Consider the following 15,692-nt stretch of genomic DNA (forward strand, 5'->3'; position numbering starts at 1 on the left):
GGTGTCCCCCAAGGATCTATACTCGGCCTCCTCCTATTTCTCATCTACGTGTGCCCCTCAGCGACATCATCCGAAAACATGCCAGTTTTCACATCTACACTGATGACACCCAGCTCAACTTCACCAGCACTTCTCTCGACCCTTCCATTGTTTCTAAATTGTCAGACTGCTTGTCCAACATCCAGTACTGGATGAACAGAAATTTCCTCCAATAAAATATTAGGAAGACTGAAGCCATGTCTTCAGTCCCCATCACAAACTCCGTTCACTTGCCATCGACTCCAACCAAGGCTGAACCAGACTGTTCATGCTTCGTGTCATATTTGACCCTGAAATGAGCTACCGACCATCATAACTAAGACTACCTATTTCCAGCTCCGTAACATTGTCCATTTCCTTCCCTGCCTCAGCTCCTCCATTGATGAAAGCCTCATCCATGCCTTTGTTGCTTCTAGACTGAGTGCTGGCCTCCCACGTTCTACCCAATGTAAACTTGAGGTCATCCTAACTCGCATCATCCCATTCACCCATCACATCTGTGCGCGCTGATCTACATTGGCTCCTGGTTAAGCATGCCTTGATTTTAAAATTCTCATCCTAGTTTTCAAATCCCTTCATGGACTCACCCCTCCTTATCTCTAATCTCCTCCAGCCCCAGAACTCCCCCTCCCCACAACCCCGATATATCTGTGCTCCTCTACTTATGGCCTCTTGAGTATCCCCGATTTTAATCGCTCCACCATTGGCATCGTGCCTTCAGCTACTCAGCCCTAAGCTCAAGAATGCTCTCCCTAAACCTCCCTCCCTCTCTACTTCTCTTTCCTCCTTTAAGATGCTCCTTAAAACCTACCCGTTTGACCAAGCTTTTGGTCATATGCCCTGATTTCTCCTTATGTGGTTTGGTGTCAAATTTTGTTTCATAACACTCCTGTGAACCACCTTGGGACATTTTACTACATTAAAGGTGCTATATAAATACAAGTTGTCGTTGGTGTTGCTGAATGTCTAGGCTCATAATTGAGTAAAGTATGCACCTGTGAGTATGTTCACAGGTTTGCAGAGCTGTTGTAAATCCTCTCCGTGTCTTTCAGTTCTGCATGGAGTGGTTTCCTGTATGGGCTGTTCTTGCACACCCTCCATTTTGCTATCCACGTCTGTTGTCCACACACGCCACGGTGCACCATCTTGCTGTCCGGAGGAGGCAGGGGTCCCCAATGGAGGGCTCTCTATGCGGGAGTCCTCCCTTTATCTATTGGGGACTAGGCCTGGAGAGTGTTGCATGGGACAGTCCTGTGCAATAAGTTTTTACTTTAGTTCACGAACTCTTGGGCTGCCTGCATTTTCTGCGTTCCATATTTATATAAGTGAGAAGTTGCAGCCCCTCTTTCATTATTTGAAGGGGCTGCTCCTCGATTTCTGGCTGCACTTCAGTCCCATGCTCCTGATCTTTGGGCACGCAGTGCGGAGGGGAGCGGGCAGGTCGGAGGGCCTCCTCATAGAACTGCTCCTGGGCTTGGCCAAGTTGGCCATTAACAGGTCCAGGCAACGGGCGGTCGATGGGGTAGTTCAGCCCGACTGCCTGCTCTCTTTCGCAGCTACATTTGCGCCAGGGTGTCCCTGGAGATGGAGCACGTGGTGTCCACCAGTACTCTCGCGGCCTTCTGCAAGAGGTGGGCACCAAAGGGACTGGAGTGCATCACCACCACGGCAATCAAATTTTTATTTGATCTGCTAAGTTTAAAGTTTTATTGTAATTTGTGGGTTCTAGTGTCCCTTTAATAAGGAGGCAGTCGGCTTTATCGTTTAATTAAAATAGTTGTAGAGCTATTGCATTATGATTGGCTTAGCCAGTCACGTGATGTTCACAAGACTTAACAAAATCCCAGTCCGTTAGGTCGAGGTCATCCACGCTGAGGTATGCAGTCGTGAGCCTAGTGGATGAACTGATAATGTGTAGTGTGATGGTTTATTAACAAACGTTTAACAAACTAGTTCTTAATAGCAATGAGTTACTAAGAATTCTTAAGCAAAGAACCCATGAAGCAAATACATTATAAAATGGCGACGATAATGGGAGTTTCTTCATGAAGAAACTTTGGTGGAATTTCCTTTTGAAGGCAAATGCAAGTGGAGTACAGCAAGAAGATATACCGCCAGCATGGTTCCCGAATGAGAGTCTGGCAGTACCATTTTATTTTGCGAGTGTGGAACTGACAAAAAGGGCTTGTGGAAAGCTATCTAGAGTCATTGAAATGCAATTCAAAATTATTGAGAGTGATTAACGAACATTAAAGAAAGACTTGCATTTATATAGCGCCTTTCATGACCACCAGACGTCTCAAAGTGTATTACTGCCAATGAAGTACTTTTTTGAAGTGTAGTTACTATTGTAATGTCGGAAACGCGGCAGCCAATTTGCACACAGCAAGCTCCCACAAACAGCAATGTGATAATGACTAGGTAATTTTTTTTGTTATGTTGATTGAGGGATAAATATTGGCCAGGGCACCGGGGATAACTGCCCTGCTCTTCTTCGAAATATTGCCATAGGATCTTTTACATCCACTTGAGAGAGCAGACGGGGCCTCGGTTTAATATCTCATCTGAAAGATGGAAGCCAAGAAGGCAACATGGATGTGACAATGAATTAGGTCATTCATTTGGGAGCTTTTGACAAGAATAAGAAATCGTTTAGATCCTACAGGGAAAGATTGCAAATGCTTTTTTTTTTAAAAAAGAGCTAATGATGTCAATGCAGCCCCAGCAGGTGTGACAGATGCACAAATGAGGAATCAAGCAGTTCACAGCCACAAAGCTGTAGAAATTAAGAAGATTGTGAGCCCGAGTCGGTGAGAGAGTTGTGAAACCAGGAAGAATAGATGTTATAGGTGTAATGGCAACCATACCGCACAAGTGTCGGTTCAAGTGGGCAAGATGCTACCGGTGCCAAGTTAGGGACACATTTCAGCCGCATGTAAATCCAAGGACACGCCCAACGATAATCAAAGACTGCATTGGGTGAAAACCGATCAGAAGAGTGTCGTTTTGATATATATGCAGTGAAGGGCAAGGGAATACATTCCTTGTCAGGATTTCAGAACATTAGTACTGATTAATAATCGATGGATTAATATGACAACAGATACAGCGGCTGATTGCTCAATAATAAGTCAGGATGTGTATAACAAGAATTTCAGGGCAGACCACTAGAGGCGAGCTCAGCAAAGCTGAAAACATATTCGGGGAAAAACTGCAGACGCTTGGACAAATGGATTGTATAGTACAACACCAGGGGCAACAAGCAAGATTACCCATTATTATAGCGAAATATGTCAATCGGCCGACACTTATGGGCAAAGATTGGATAAGAGTGCTTTGTTTGGATTGGTACATCATCTGGAGTATAGAAATGGCTAAGTCTTGGCTAGGTACTCAGCTGGAGAAATATGCTAACATGTTTCAGGACTCATACGAGTGCATCAAGGGATACAATGCACATATTCGGATTAGGTTGGATGTCAAACCTACTTTTTTGTAGACCAAGGTGGGTACCATGTGCATTAAAATCACAGGTCGAGGAAGAGCTTGATAAATTGCAGAAGAAGAGAGTTTTAGTGAAGACTGAGCCACCCCGTTAGTTGTAGTTCCGAAGGCAGACAAAATGGTACGGCTCTGTGGGGATAATAAAATTACCCTGTATCAAGCACCCTTTTCCGACATCACAGGACATATATGCAGAAAATGGATCTCTCCAGTGCCTATGCTCAACTCCACACTGACAAGGATAGTCAGATATATCTGAGAGTCAACACGCAACATACACTAAGTTGCCCTATAGTATCAAGTCCTCACCAAAAGATATTTCAGGCTAACATGGATCAGATCTTACAGGGAATAAATCATTGTTTGTGCAATCAAGATGATAAGAACACAAGAATTAGGAACAGCAGTAGGCCATTAGGCTCCTCGAGCCTGCTCCACCATTCAATAAGATCATGGCTGATCATCTACTTCAACTCCATTTTCCTGCACTCTACCATAGCCCTTGATTCTCTTAATATCCAAAAATCTATCGATCTCTGTCTTGAATATATTCAAAAACTGAGCCTCAACAGCTCTCTGGGGTAGAGAATTCCAAAGATTCACCACCCTCTGAGTGACGAAGTTACTCCTCATCTCAGTCTTAAATGGCTGACCCCTTATTCTGGGACTGTGACCCCTGGTTCTAGATGCCCCAGCCAGGGGAAACATCGTCCCTGCTTCTACCCTGTCAAGCCTTGTAAGAATTTTGTGTGTTTCAATTAGATCACCTCTCATTCTTCTAAACTCGAGAATATACATCGAGGGCCCAAAATTGGTGGACTTACCATCCGCTGCCGCCGAGTTAAGAATGTAAGAAATAGGAGCAGGAGTAGGCCATTTGTCCCTCGAGCCTGTTCCGCCATTCAATAAGATCATGGCCGATCTGATCATGGACTCAGCTCCACATAACACCTTACTCCCTTATCACTCAAAAATCCGCCTTAAATATATTCAATGACCCAGCATCCACAGCTCTTTGGGGCAGAGAATTCCATAGATTTACAACCCTCCGTGAGAGAAATTCCTCCTCATCTCAGTTTTAAGTGGGTGGCCCCTTATTCTAAGACTACGTCCCCTTGTTTTAGTTTCCCCCATGAGTGGAAATATGCTCTCTGCATCCACCTTGTTGAGCCCCCCCATTATCTTATAAGTTTCAATAATATCAGCTCTCATTCTTCTGAACTCCAATGTGAAAAGGCCCAACCTACTCAACCTATCTTCATAAGTCAATCCCCTCATCTCCGGAATCAACCTAGTGAACCTTCTCTGAACAGCCTCCAATGCAAGTATATCCTTCCTTAAATACGGAGACCAAAACTGTACGCAGTACTCCAGGTGTGGCTTCACCAATATCCTGTACAGTTGTAGCAGGACTTCTCTGCTTTTATACTCTATCCTCCTTGCAATAAAGGCCAACATTCCATTTGCCTTCCTGATTACTTGCTGTACCTGTATACTAACTTTTTGTGTTTCATGCACAAGGACCCCCAGGTCTCTCTGTACTGCAGCACTTTGCAATTTTTCTCCATTTAAATTATAATTTGCTTTTCTATTATTTCTGCTAAACTGGATAACCTCACATTTTCCCACATTATACCCCATCTGCCAATTTTTTGCCCACTCACTTAGCTTGTCGATATCCCTTTGCAGATTTTGTGTGTCCTCTTCACAATTTGCTTTCCCACCCATCTTTGCATCATCAGCAAACTTGGCTACATTACACTTAGTCCCTTCATCCAAGTCATTAATATAGATTGTAAATAGTTGAGGTCCCAGCACCGATCCCTGCTGTATCCTACTAGTCACTGTTTGCCAACCGGAAAATGACCCATTTATCCCAACTCTCTGTTTTCTGATAGTTAGCCAATCCTCTATCCATGCTAATATATTGCCCCAACCCCGTGAACTTTTATGTTGTGCAGTAACCTTTTATGTGGCACCTTATCGAATGCCTTCGGGAAATCCAAATACACCACATCCACTAGTTCTCCCTTATCCACCCTGCTCGTTACATCCTCAAAGAACTCCAGCAAATTTCCCTTTCATAAAGCCATGCTGACTCCGCTTGATTGAATCATGCTTTTCCAAATGTCCCGTTACTACTTCCTTAATTAATGGACTCCAGCATTTTCCCAACGACAGACGTTAGGCTAACTGGTCTATAGTTTCCTGCTTTTTGTCTGCCTCCTGAGAGTTTTCGCTGCGGTCTCTCTGGTTTCTGAGCGAGTTTGGTGGAGGCTTCCCTCCGGCGGGGAGAGAAGACCGCTGGGCACTGTCCGCTGGCATGCAACACGCAGAAGAGTCCTCCCGCCTGTTGCATTGCCGGTTTGGTCCAGACGGTCCTCCGCTCCAGCAGAGGAATCGACTGCTGCATGGAGGCAGGTCTAACCTCAACGGTAAATACGAAGACCTGCAAGAAAAAAAGAGAAAAAAGTGGACTAATCTTTTTTTGTAGGGATTCAGGTGGATGGGGTCCCAAGGATTTCTAGGTTTTTTTTTTAAAAAGTGTATTGAAAATGTTTTTATTTCATAAGTTCCCCCCTCCCTGGGCCCGACTCTATCCTCGGCGGTACTTTGCCAAGGATTGCATTTGCCACCGAGAATGGGAGCTACCGCCCACTGCCGCCCAGAATTTGCGCACAAGTCTTATTTTTGCCGCCGGACGGTCTTCCCAGATTTTTCTATGAAACTTCCGCCCAAAGTACCATCAGGATCTCAGCGGTCCTTTGAACAGTACTTGGGCAGAACTTTGCTTTCACCAATTTTCGGGCTCCTAGTCTACTCAATCTTTCCTCATAGGATAATTCCCCCCCCCGCCCAGGAATCAGTCTGGTGAACCTTCGTTGCACTCCCTTCTATGGCAAGTATATCCTTCCTGAGGTAAGGAGACCAAAACTGCACACAATACTCCAGGTGGGGTCTCACCAGGGCCCTATATAATTGCAGTAAGACATCTTTACTCTTAGAATAAAGGCCAACATACCATTTGCTTCCTTAATTGATCACTGTATCTGCATGTTAACTTTCAGTGATTTGTGTACAAGGTTACCCAGGTCCCTCTGAATACCAACACTTCCCAATCTCTCACCATTTAAAAAAATTACTCTGCTTTTCTATTTTTCCTACCAAAGTGGATAACTTCACATTTCTCCACATTATATTCCATTTGCCAGGTTGTTGCCCACTCACATTGCCTGCCTATATCCCCTTGAAGTCTCTTTGTATCCTCCTCACAACTTACATTCCCACCTAGCTTTGTATCATCAGTAAACTTGGATATATTACATTTGGTCCCCTCATCCAAATCATTGATATAGATTGTGAATAGCTGGGGCCCAAGCATTGATCCTTACGGTATCCCACTAGTTACAGCCTGCCCACCCGAAAATGACCCCTTTATTCCCACTCTCTGTTTCTGTCTGTTAACCAATCCTCAATCCATGCTAGTATATTACCCCCAATCCCATGAGCCCTAATTTTGTTTAATAATCTCTTGTGTGGCACCTTATCGAATGTCTTCTGTAAATCCAAATAGACCACATCCACTGGTCCCCCCTTTATCTATTCTAATACAGGTACAGCATCTAAAATCCGGAACCCTTGGGACCGAGGCCGCTCCGGACTTTGTGTTTTTCCAGACTTTCGAACGTCTGACGTCACGAGTCCGGAAACACCCGAGCCCAGATTTGGGTATTTCTGGATTTCGGGACGTCAGAAAGACAGGAGCGGGAGCCACCGAGGAGGTGTTCGGGCGGGCCCCCGCCGAGGAGCTGATGGGCTGGCCAGCGAGGAGGACCGAAGGTAAGGGCAGCGGCGGCGGGGAGAGGCCAGAGGTCAGGCAGCATCGGTGGGTCCGGATTTCGGAACATTTAATGGATTCCAAACGACCCTGCTGCCCATCGTCTCGGAGTCTGGATTTTCAACGCGGCACCTGTAGTTACAACCACAAAAAAACTCTAACAGATTTGTCAAACATGATTTCCCTTTCATAAATCCATGTGGACTCTGCCCAATCCTATTATTATTTTCAAAGTGCCCCGTTACCACATTCTTAATAATAGATTCTAGCATTTTCCCAACTACTGATGTCAGGCTAACTTGTCTGTAGTCACCCATTTTCGCTCTCCCTCCTTTCTTAAATAGTGGGGTTACATGAGTTACCTTCCGATCTGCGGGAACCATTCTAGAATCTATGGAATTTTGGAAGACGACAACCAATGCATCCACTATCTCTATAGCCACCTCTATCAAAACCCTAGGATGTAGGCCAGGAGGTCTAGGGGATTTATCGGCTTTCAGTCCTATTAATTTCTCTAGTACTTTTAAAAAAAAATAACAATATTAATTTCTTTCCATTCCTTATTCTCGCTAGCCCCTTGGATCTCCACTATTTCCGGGAGTTTTTTTGTGTCTTCTTCCAGACACAAATTATTTGTTAAATTTCTTTGCAATTTCCTTATTTCCTATTATAATTTCTCCTGTCTCAGCTTGTAAAGGACCCACATTTACTTTTGCTAATCGTTTCCTTTTCACATACCTATAGCAGCTTTTACATTCTGTTTTTATGTCTCTTGCTAGTTTACTCTCATTCTATATCAATTTCTTGGTCTTTCTTTGCGGAATTCTAAAATCCTCCCAATCCGCAGGCTTACTGCTCTTTTTGGCAACATTATAGGTCTCTTCCTTTGGTCTAATACCATCTTTAACTTCTCGTTAGCCACGGTTGGATCACATTTCCTGTGGCATTTTTGTGCCTTAAAAGAATGCACATTTGTTGTAAATGATGTCTTAATTCTTTAAATGCTAATCTACCGTTATTCCTTTTAATATAGTTTCCCCATTGATAGCCACCGGCACAGAAAAAAAAAAACTGGAAATCTTAGAAGTATTCTGACGGTTCAATGACCATATTCTGAAGCTGCAGAGGAGTAAATATGCATTCATACAGTGTGAGGTGGTTTATTTCGGATTGCGGGTAGATGAAAATGGTCTTCAACCAGTTAAGGAGAAATTGCAAGCCATCATGATGGCTCCGGAGCTGAAAAGCATTACTGAATTACGATCCTTTTAAGGCATGGTCCAATATTATACTCGTTTCCTTCCTGGACTAGCAAGTGCTCGCACGACTCCATTATTTATTAAAGAAAGGTGTGCGTTGGATATGAGACAACGAGCAACAGAATGCATTCGACACATGCAAGCGATACTTGAGCAGTAGTGCTCTTCTCGTCCATTATAATCCGATTCGTGAACTAATACTAGCATGTGATGCCTCTGGGTATGGTGTGGGAGCAGTGACCAGCCATGTTATGAATGATGGGCAGGAAAAAACGGTACCTTTGCATCGCGCACGCTCAACACAAGCAAACTAAATTATGCCCAGATTGAGAATGAGGCTTTGGCAATTATATTTGGGATTAAAAAGTTTCACCAGTTTCTTTTGTGATGCCAATTCATGCTAGTAATCGATCACAAACCGTTACTAGCTATCCTAGGCCCAAAGGTGGCAATTCCATCTATGGCGGCTTCCAGGATGCAAAGATGGGCTATTTTATTGTCTCAGTACGATTATAAAATCGAGTATCATATATCGAAGCAGAATGCAGTGGTGGATGCCCTTTCAAGGTTGCCTCATGAAGATTTTGAAATTGGCCACGAACAATCAATCTTTACTCTAGATGTCGTTGATGACGACTTTCCGGTCACCACCTCTGCAGATGCCACGTTACAGCTGGCCTATGAGCACACCTTGCAAAAGTGGTCTGAAGATCAGACGCTTTTCGAAGAGGGGATGAAGCCCTATTATTATGTGAGCAGGGATGTCTAAAATGGGGCCTGAGAGTCGTCATTCCCAGTGCACTATGGGCCAAAGTCTTGACAGAACTTCACGGTGCGCATACTGGCATCGTAGACATGAAAGCAGTAGCTCAAAGTTTTGTTTATTGGCCTAGGTTGGATAACAAAACAACTTGCATTTATATAGCACCTTTAATGTAGTGAAACGTCCCATGGTGCTGCAAAGGAGTATTATGAGATAAAACAATTTGGCATTGAGTCACACAAGTAGATATTAGCACAGGTGGCCAAAAGCTTGGTCAAAGAGGTAGGTTTTAAAGAGCGTCTTGAAGGAGGAAAGAGAGGTAGAGAGGCGGAGAAGTTTAGGCAGGGAGTTTGAGCTTGGGGCCAAGGGAACAGAAGTCACGGCCACCAATGGCTGAGCTATTATAATCCGGGATACTCATGAGGGTAGAATTGGAGGAGCGCAGACATCTCGGGAGTTGTGGGGCTGGAGGAGATGACAGAGATAGGGAGGGGCGAGGCCATGGAAGGATTTGAAAAAGGATGAGAATTTTAAAACCAGGCGTTGCTGAACTGGAAGCCAATGTAGGTTAGCGAGCACAGGGGTGATGGGTGAGCAGGACGTGGTGCGAGTTAGGACACTGGCTGCCAAATTTTGTCGGGTAGAATGTGGGAGGCTAGCCAGGAGTGCGTTGGAATAGTCAAATCTAGGAGGTAACAAATGCATGGATGAGAATTTCAGCAGCGGATGAGCGGAGGCAAGGGCGGAGACGGGCGATGTAACGGAGGTGGATATAGGCGGTCTCAATTATGCTGGGGATATGTAGTCAAAAGCTCACTTCAGGGTCAAATATGACACCAAAGTTGCGAACAGCCTGGTTCAGCCTCACAGAAGTTGGGACGAGGGATACAGTCAATGGCTAGGGAACTGAAAATAATGGCTTCGGTCTTCCCAATATTCAATTGGAGAAAATTTCTGCTCATCCAGAATTGGATGTCGGACAAGCAGTCTGACAATTTAGAGACCGTGGAGGTGTCAAGAGAAGTGGTATTGAGGTAGAGCTGAGTGTCATCAGCGTACATGTGGAAACTGACGCTATGTTTTCGGATGATATCGCCAAGGGGCAACATATAGATGAGAAATAGGAGGGGATCGAGACAAATTGATTCTCTAACTCAGAACGTTGTGGGTGCAAGTCCCACTACAGGGACTTGAGCACAAAAAATCTCAGCTGACACTCTAGTTCAGTACTGAGGTAGTGCTACATTGTTGGAGGTGCCATGTTTTAGATGAGGTGTTAAATCGAGGCCCCATCTGCTCTCAAGTGGACGTAAAAGATCCCATCTCACTATTCTGAAGTAGTGCAGGGGAATTATCCCCGGTGTCCTGGACAATATTTATCCTTGAATCAACATAACAAAAACAATTATCTGTTCATTATCACATTGCTGTTTGTGGGAGCTTGCTTGTGCACAAATTGACTGCTGCGTTTCCCACATTACAACAGTGACAAAAGTACTTCATTGGTTGTAAAGCACTTTGGGACATCTGGTGGTCGTGAAAGGTACTATATAACTTTCTTTCTTTTTCAATGACTCAGAAATGTTATGATTCAAACAGGAAGTTAATCAGAAGGTAAGTTATAGTATTCACTTATTAAAAGGAGTCATATAATCATTTTTTTTAAGAATTAGTTATCACTGGAGCACCTCAGATGGGATGAAGGACAATCTGACAAATGATGACAGCAAATGTATTGGGTACATGTTAGAAGATCTGAGAGAAAGCACTTATCAGGTTAATAATCAAAGTGGAGAGGATAACATCTAACCAGTAGTTGATAGATGAAGTTCTTTCAACTGCTGAAGGGAAAGCAATCAATAATAGGGTCTCAAAAAGATTTGGAGAGGTGTGTAAGATCAATTTAAGTGGCAGTATAAAAACAATCCAGAAATTCACAAGTAGAAGCGTCGATATGGCCAATAAACAACAGAAGGTACTATTGAATCATGAGTTACATTAGAAGCTGATGAAGAAGTAGAGATAGTAAGTTTTAACATATTGAATAAGGTTGATAAACAATGATGACAGGCTGTGTCCCAAGGTATGGCAGGAAATTAGTTAATCCTCAACTAGTATATCTCTCAATCAGCATCACTAAAACAGATAATCTGATCATTATCTCATTGCCGTTTGTGGAACCTTGCTGTGCGCAAATTCGCTGCCGCATTTCCCTGAATTACAACAGTGACTACATTTTTCAAGTATTTTATTGGCTGTAGAGCACTTTGGGACTTCCAGAATTCATGAAAAGCACTAAATAAAGGCAAGTTCTTTCTTTATTTTCTATAAGGACTTAGGGGAACAAGCCACCATTTTGATATTTGCAGATAACACAAAACTTGGAAGTGTAAGAAACAGTGAGAAAGATAGTAATAGACTTCAAGACATAGACAGACCAGTGGAATGGGCAGACACATGGCAGATGAAATTCAATGCAGAGAAGTGTGAGGTGATACATTTTGGTAGGAAGAATGAGGAGAGACCATACAAAAAAGAAAAAGACTTGTATTTATATAGCGCCTTTCATGACCACCAGGCATCCCAAAGCACTTTGCAGCCAATGAAGTACTTTTTAAAGTGTTGTCACTGTTGTAATGTAGGATGATGATGATGGTGGTAGGAAACGCAGCAGTCAATTTGCGCACAGCAAGCTCACACAAACAGCAATGTGATAATGACCAGATAATCTGTTTTATTGATTTGATCAAGGGATAAATATTGGACAGGACATCAGGGTTAACTCCCCTGCTCATCTTCAAAATAGCGCCATAGGATCGTTTACGTCCACCCGGGAGAGTATTAGCCTCGGTTTAATGTCTCATCCAAAAGACAGCACTTCCGACAGTGCAGCACTCCCTCAGTACTGCACTGGAATACCAGCCTAGATTTTTGTGCTAAATTCTCTGGAGTGAGGCTTGAACCCACAACCTTCTGACCCAGAGGCGAGGGTGCTACCAACTGAGCCATGGTTGACACCAAAGACACAATTTTAAAGGGGGTGCAAGAACAGAGCGATCTGCGGGTGCTTGTGCACAAATCTTTGAAGGTGGTAGGACAGGTTAACAAAGCAGTTAATAAAACATGGGATCATGGGCTTTATAAATAGAGATATATAGAGAACAAAAGCCACGAAGTTATGCTAAACCGACATAAAACACTAGTTTGGCTCACTGGAGTATTGTGTCTAATTCTGGGCACCACAGCTTAGGAAGGATGTGAAGACTTTGGAGAGGGCATCAAAGAGATTTACGAGACTGCTTCCAGGGGTGAGGGAATAGTTACGTGGATAGGCTAGAGAAGCTGAGGCTGTTCTCCTCAGAGCAAAGAAGGCCGAGGAGATTTGATAGAGGTGTTTAAAATCATGAAGGATTTAGATAAGAGCACCCAATTGAGTACAGCAAGGTCCTACAAACAGCAAATGAGAGGTATGATCAGTTAATCTGTGCTTTTAGAAATGTTGGTTGAGAGAATAATATTTACCAGGACACCAGAAAAATGTCCCGTTCCATGGGACTTTTGATGTCCACTTGATGTGCACTGAAACTTAGTTTAAGAACTCAATTTTTTGCCCCCAAAGTTAACGTTCACTGATGGACTCCTTACTTGTTGTTTTCAGCCATTCGACGAGTTGAACGAAGTGGTCTGATGCTACTTTCTTCAGCACATCGTGTATTGCAGCTTTAGCAGCGGCGAGTTCCATGTAGAGCAGCCCGATTACTTCAGCAGCGGATTCGGCGAAACCAGGGTACGCGGACTGGGTGGTCGTGGAGGAAGCGCGCGTGCAGAGCGATTCTTGGGTTCGTTGATTAAAGCAAGATTCCTTGCTAGCGCAGCCTGCAGAAACCTACACTCGCTCCCAGTAACACCAGGGCGTACTGAGCTAGTGAATTCGTCACTTCCTCTTAATGTTAAATTTACAACAGACCACATGGGTTACTGCACGGCATTGAAGTCCGCAAGTGTCTATACTTAAACTTGAAACTCAATGCAGCTCAAGGGTTCCTATTTCCAGTAAAGCATCCTTTCAGTAATCAAAATACTCAGCAATGGGAATACAATTGTTTAATCTATCAAACGTAAATGTAATTGTATAGAATTTCCACTTACAATTTGATAAAGATGAAAACTTGGGAAAATAAACCACTTTAACACTTAAGGTATCCAAGCGCGGTTATTTCAATACAGTACAAACGTCCTTTGAAAAATATTTTTTACATCTAATTAATAATTATAAGTACCATTTAATTTTTCACAATACAGTGTTTACTCCCTTATCACGCAACAATTTGGTGCTCTACTCATGGTTGAAAATTGTAGTATTTAAATAATCCACTTTGCGGGTTAAGGATTAATTTAACTCTGGTTTTAGATATCTCGTGCATGTCTGATTGTAATTGCACCTTCACCTTCCACTGAGATCCCAGTTAGAAGTTTCATGTTTTCTTTAAAATTCCAGGATCCCGTTGAGCCTGCCAGACAAATTGTACATTATTTGGGAACAGAAAGCTTGAAATAAAATGCGCGTCGACGTTAATACCCCAGTTATAAATAGAAAATACATTCGCCTTCAGAATTGTAAAGTCCTGTCCCTGCAGTACAGATTCACACGAGGCACTTACTGAAGTCAAGGTCACTCAGGACCTGCACCTTTATTACAAAGCTCTCAATGCCACACTTGCCTGAGACCTGTCCTGAGATACCTGTCTAGGACAGGTATCCAGTGTCTCCTGCAAGTGCACCCCTGGTGGTAAGGTAAGCTTGAGGTTACAAGTCATCTCTAGTTACAGTCATGTATAGCATGGTAAGAGACAGTTATGTACAATAGTGTGAGATACATGACATCACCCTCCCCCAAGGTCTTATTAGTCTTTATAGGTTCAGTCTCTCAGGTGGTCTACGCTCTCGCGTGGAGCGTCTTAGTTGTGATTCAGTTGTTTGCCTTGGTGCCTGTTGTTCTTTCGGTGTGATTGCTGGTATCTCGCCTGGGCTGTCTGTTTCGTTCAGTATGATTGTTGGTGTCTCGCCTGGGCTGTCTGTTGGGATTGCCCTTTCCTCAGGTTGTTCCCTCTGTCTGTCCACCAGGTGTGGTGTGAGTTCCACATTGTAGTCTGCCTTTGGTTCAGCAGTGTTGTTGGTAAATCTACTTTTGACTTGGTCTACATGCCTCCGGCAGGTTTGGCCATTGTCCATTTGTACCACCAGTAGCCTGTTTCCTTCCTTGTCTGTTACTGTCCCTGCAAGCCATTTGGGACCCCTGCCATAGTTTAGCACAAACACTTGGTCCCCTATCTCATTCCACCTCCCCCTCGAATTTCAGTCATGGTACTCGATTAGCTTCCGGCGCTTTGCCTCAACGATTTCATGCATGTCTGGGAGGATTAATGAGAGCCTTGTCTTTAAGGTCCGTTTCATTAATAGTTGCGCGGGGGGAACTCCAGTCAATGAATGCAGACGAGATCTGTATGCCAGCAGCAGTTGCGACAGGCGGCACTGCAGCGTGGGATCTTGGATTTTGAGCATGCCTTGTTTAATGATCTGCACTGCTTGCTCCACCTGGCCGTTGGAGGCTGGCTTGAACGATGCCATTTTAACGTGATTTATGCCGTGGTCACTTATAAAATCTTGGAATTCTGCACTGGTGAAGCACGAACCTTTATCACTGACCAATATGTTAGGAATGCTGTGCATTGTGAACATGGTTCCAAGGCTCTCCACAGTGGTGGAGGTGGTGGTCGAGTTTAAAATGGTGCATTCGATCCACTTAGAAAATGCATCTACAACTACGAGGAATATTTTGCATATGAATGGGCCCGCATAGTCTACGTGCACCCGCGAACACGGTTTGGTGGGCCAGGGCCAGGGGCTCAGGGGGGCCTCCCTGGGGGCATTACTGAGTTGGGCACAAATGGTGCACCGTCGGACGCAGAGCTCCAAGTCCGCGTCAATGCCAGGCCACCAGACGTGGGATCTGGCTATGGCCTTCATGAGAACGATCCCCGGGTGCTCGCGGTAGAGCTCCCGGACAAATGCCTCTCTGCCTCGCAGAGGCATAAATACGCGGCTGCCCCACATCAGGCAGTCTGCTTGTAGTGATAGCTCATGCATGCGCCTATGGAAAGGTTTGATCTCCTCGGGGCAGGCATCGCGAGCCTCTGCCCAGTCACCAGTTAAGACACATCTTTTTACTAGGGATAACGTGGGGTCGCTGGTCATCCAGGCTCTGATTTGGTGAGCCGTCATGGGCGAA

At 44.2% G+C, this 15,692-nt stretch overlaps 1 protein-coding gene across 1 annotated transcript in view; it reads right to left on the reverse strand.

Moving 5' to 3' along the window:
* Positions 1-13,284, reverse strand: part of LOC139262294 (uncharacterized) — a 39,818-nt gene extending 26,534 nt beyond the window's left edge. The window contains exon 1 of the mRNA XM_070877447.1: positions 13,049-13,284. Coding sequence (XP_070733548.1) covers positions 13,049-13,145 — 97 coding nt within the window. The 5' untranslated portion in view covers positions 13,146-13,284. The remainder of the gene's footprint in view (positions 1-13,048) is intronic.
* Positions 13,285-15,692: the final 2,408 nt, after the last annotated feature.

Source organism: Pristiophorus japonicus, chromosome 4 (genome assembly GCF_044704955.1).
Source record: "Pristiophorus japonicus isolate sPriJap1 chromosome 4, sPriJap1.hap1, whole genome shotgun sequence".
In the NCBI taxonomy this organism is placed as follows: domain Eukaryota; kingdom Metazoa; phylum Chordata; class Chondrichthyes; family Pristiophoridae; genus Pristiophorus; species Pristiophorus japonicus.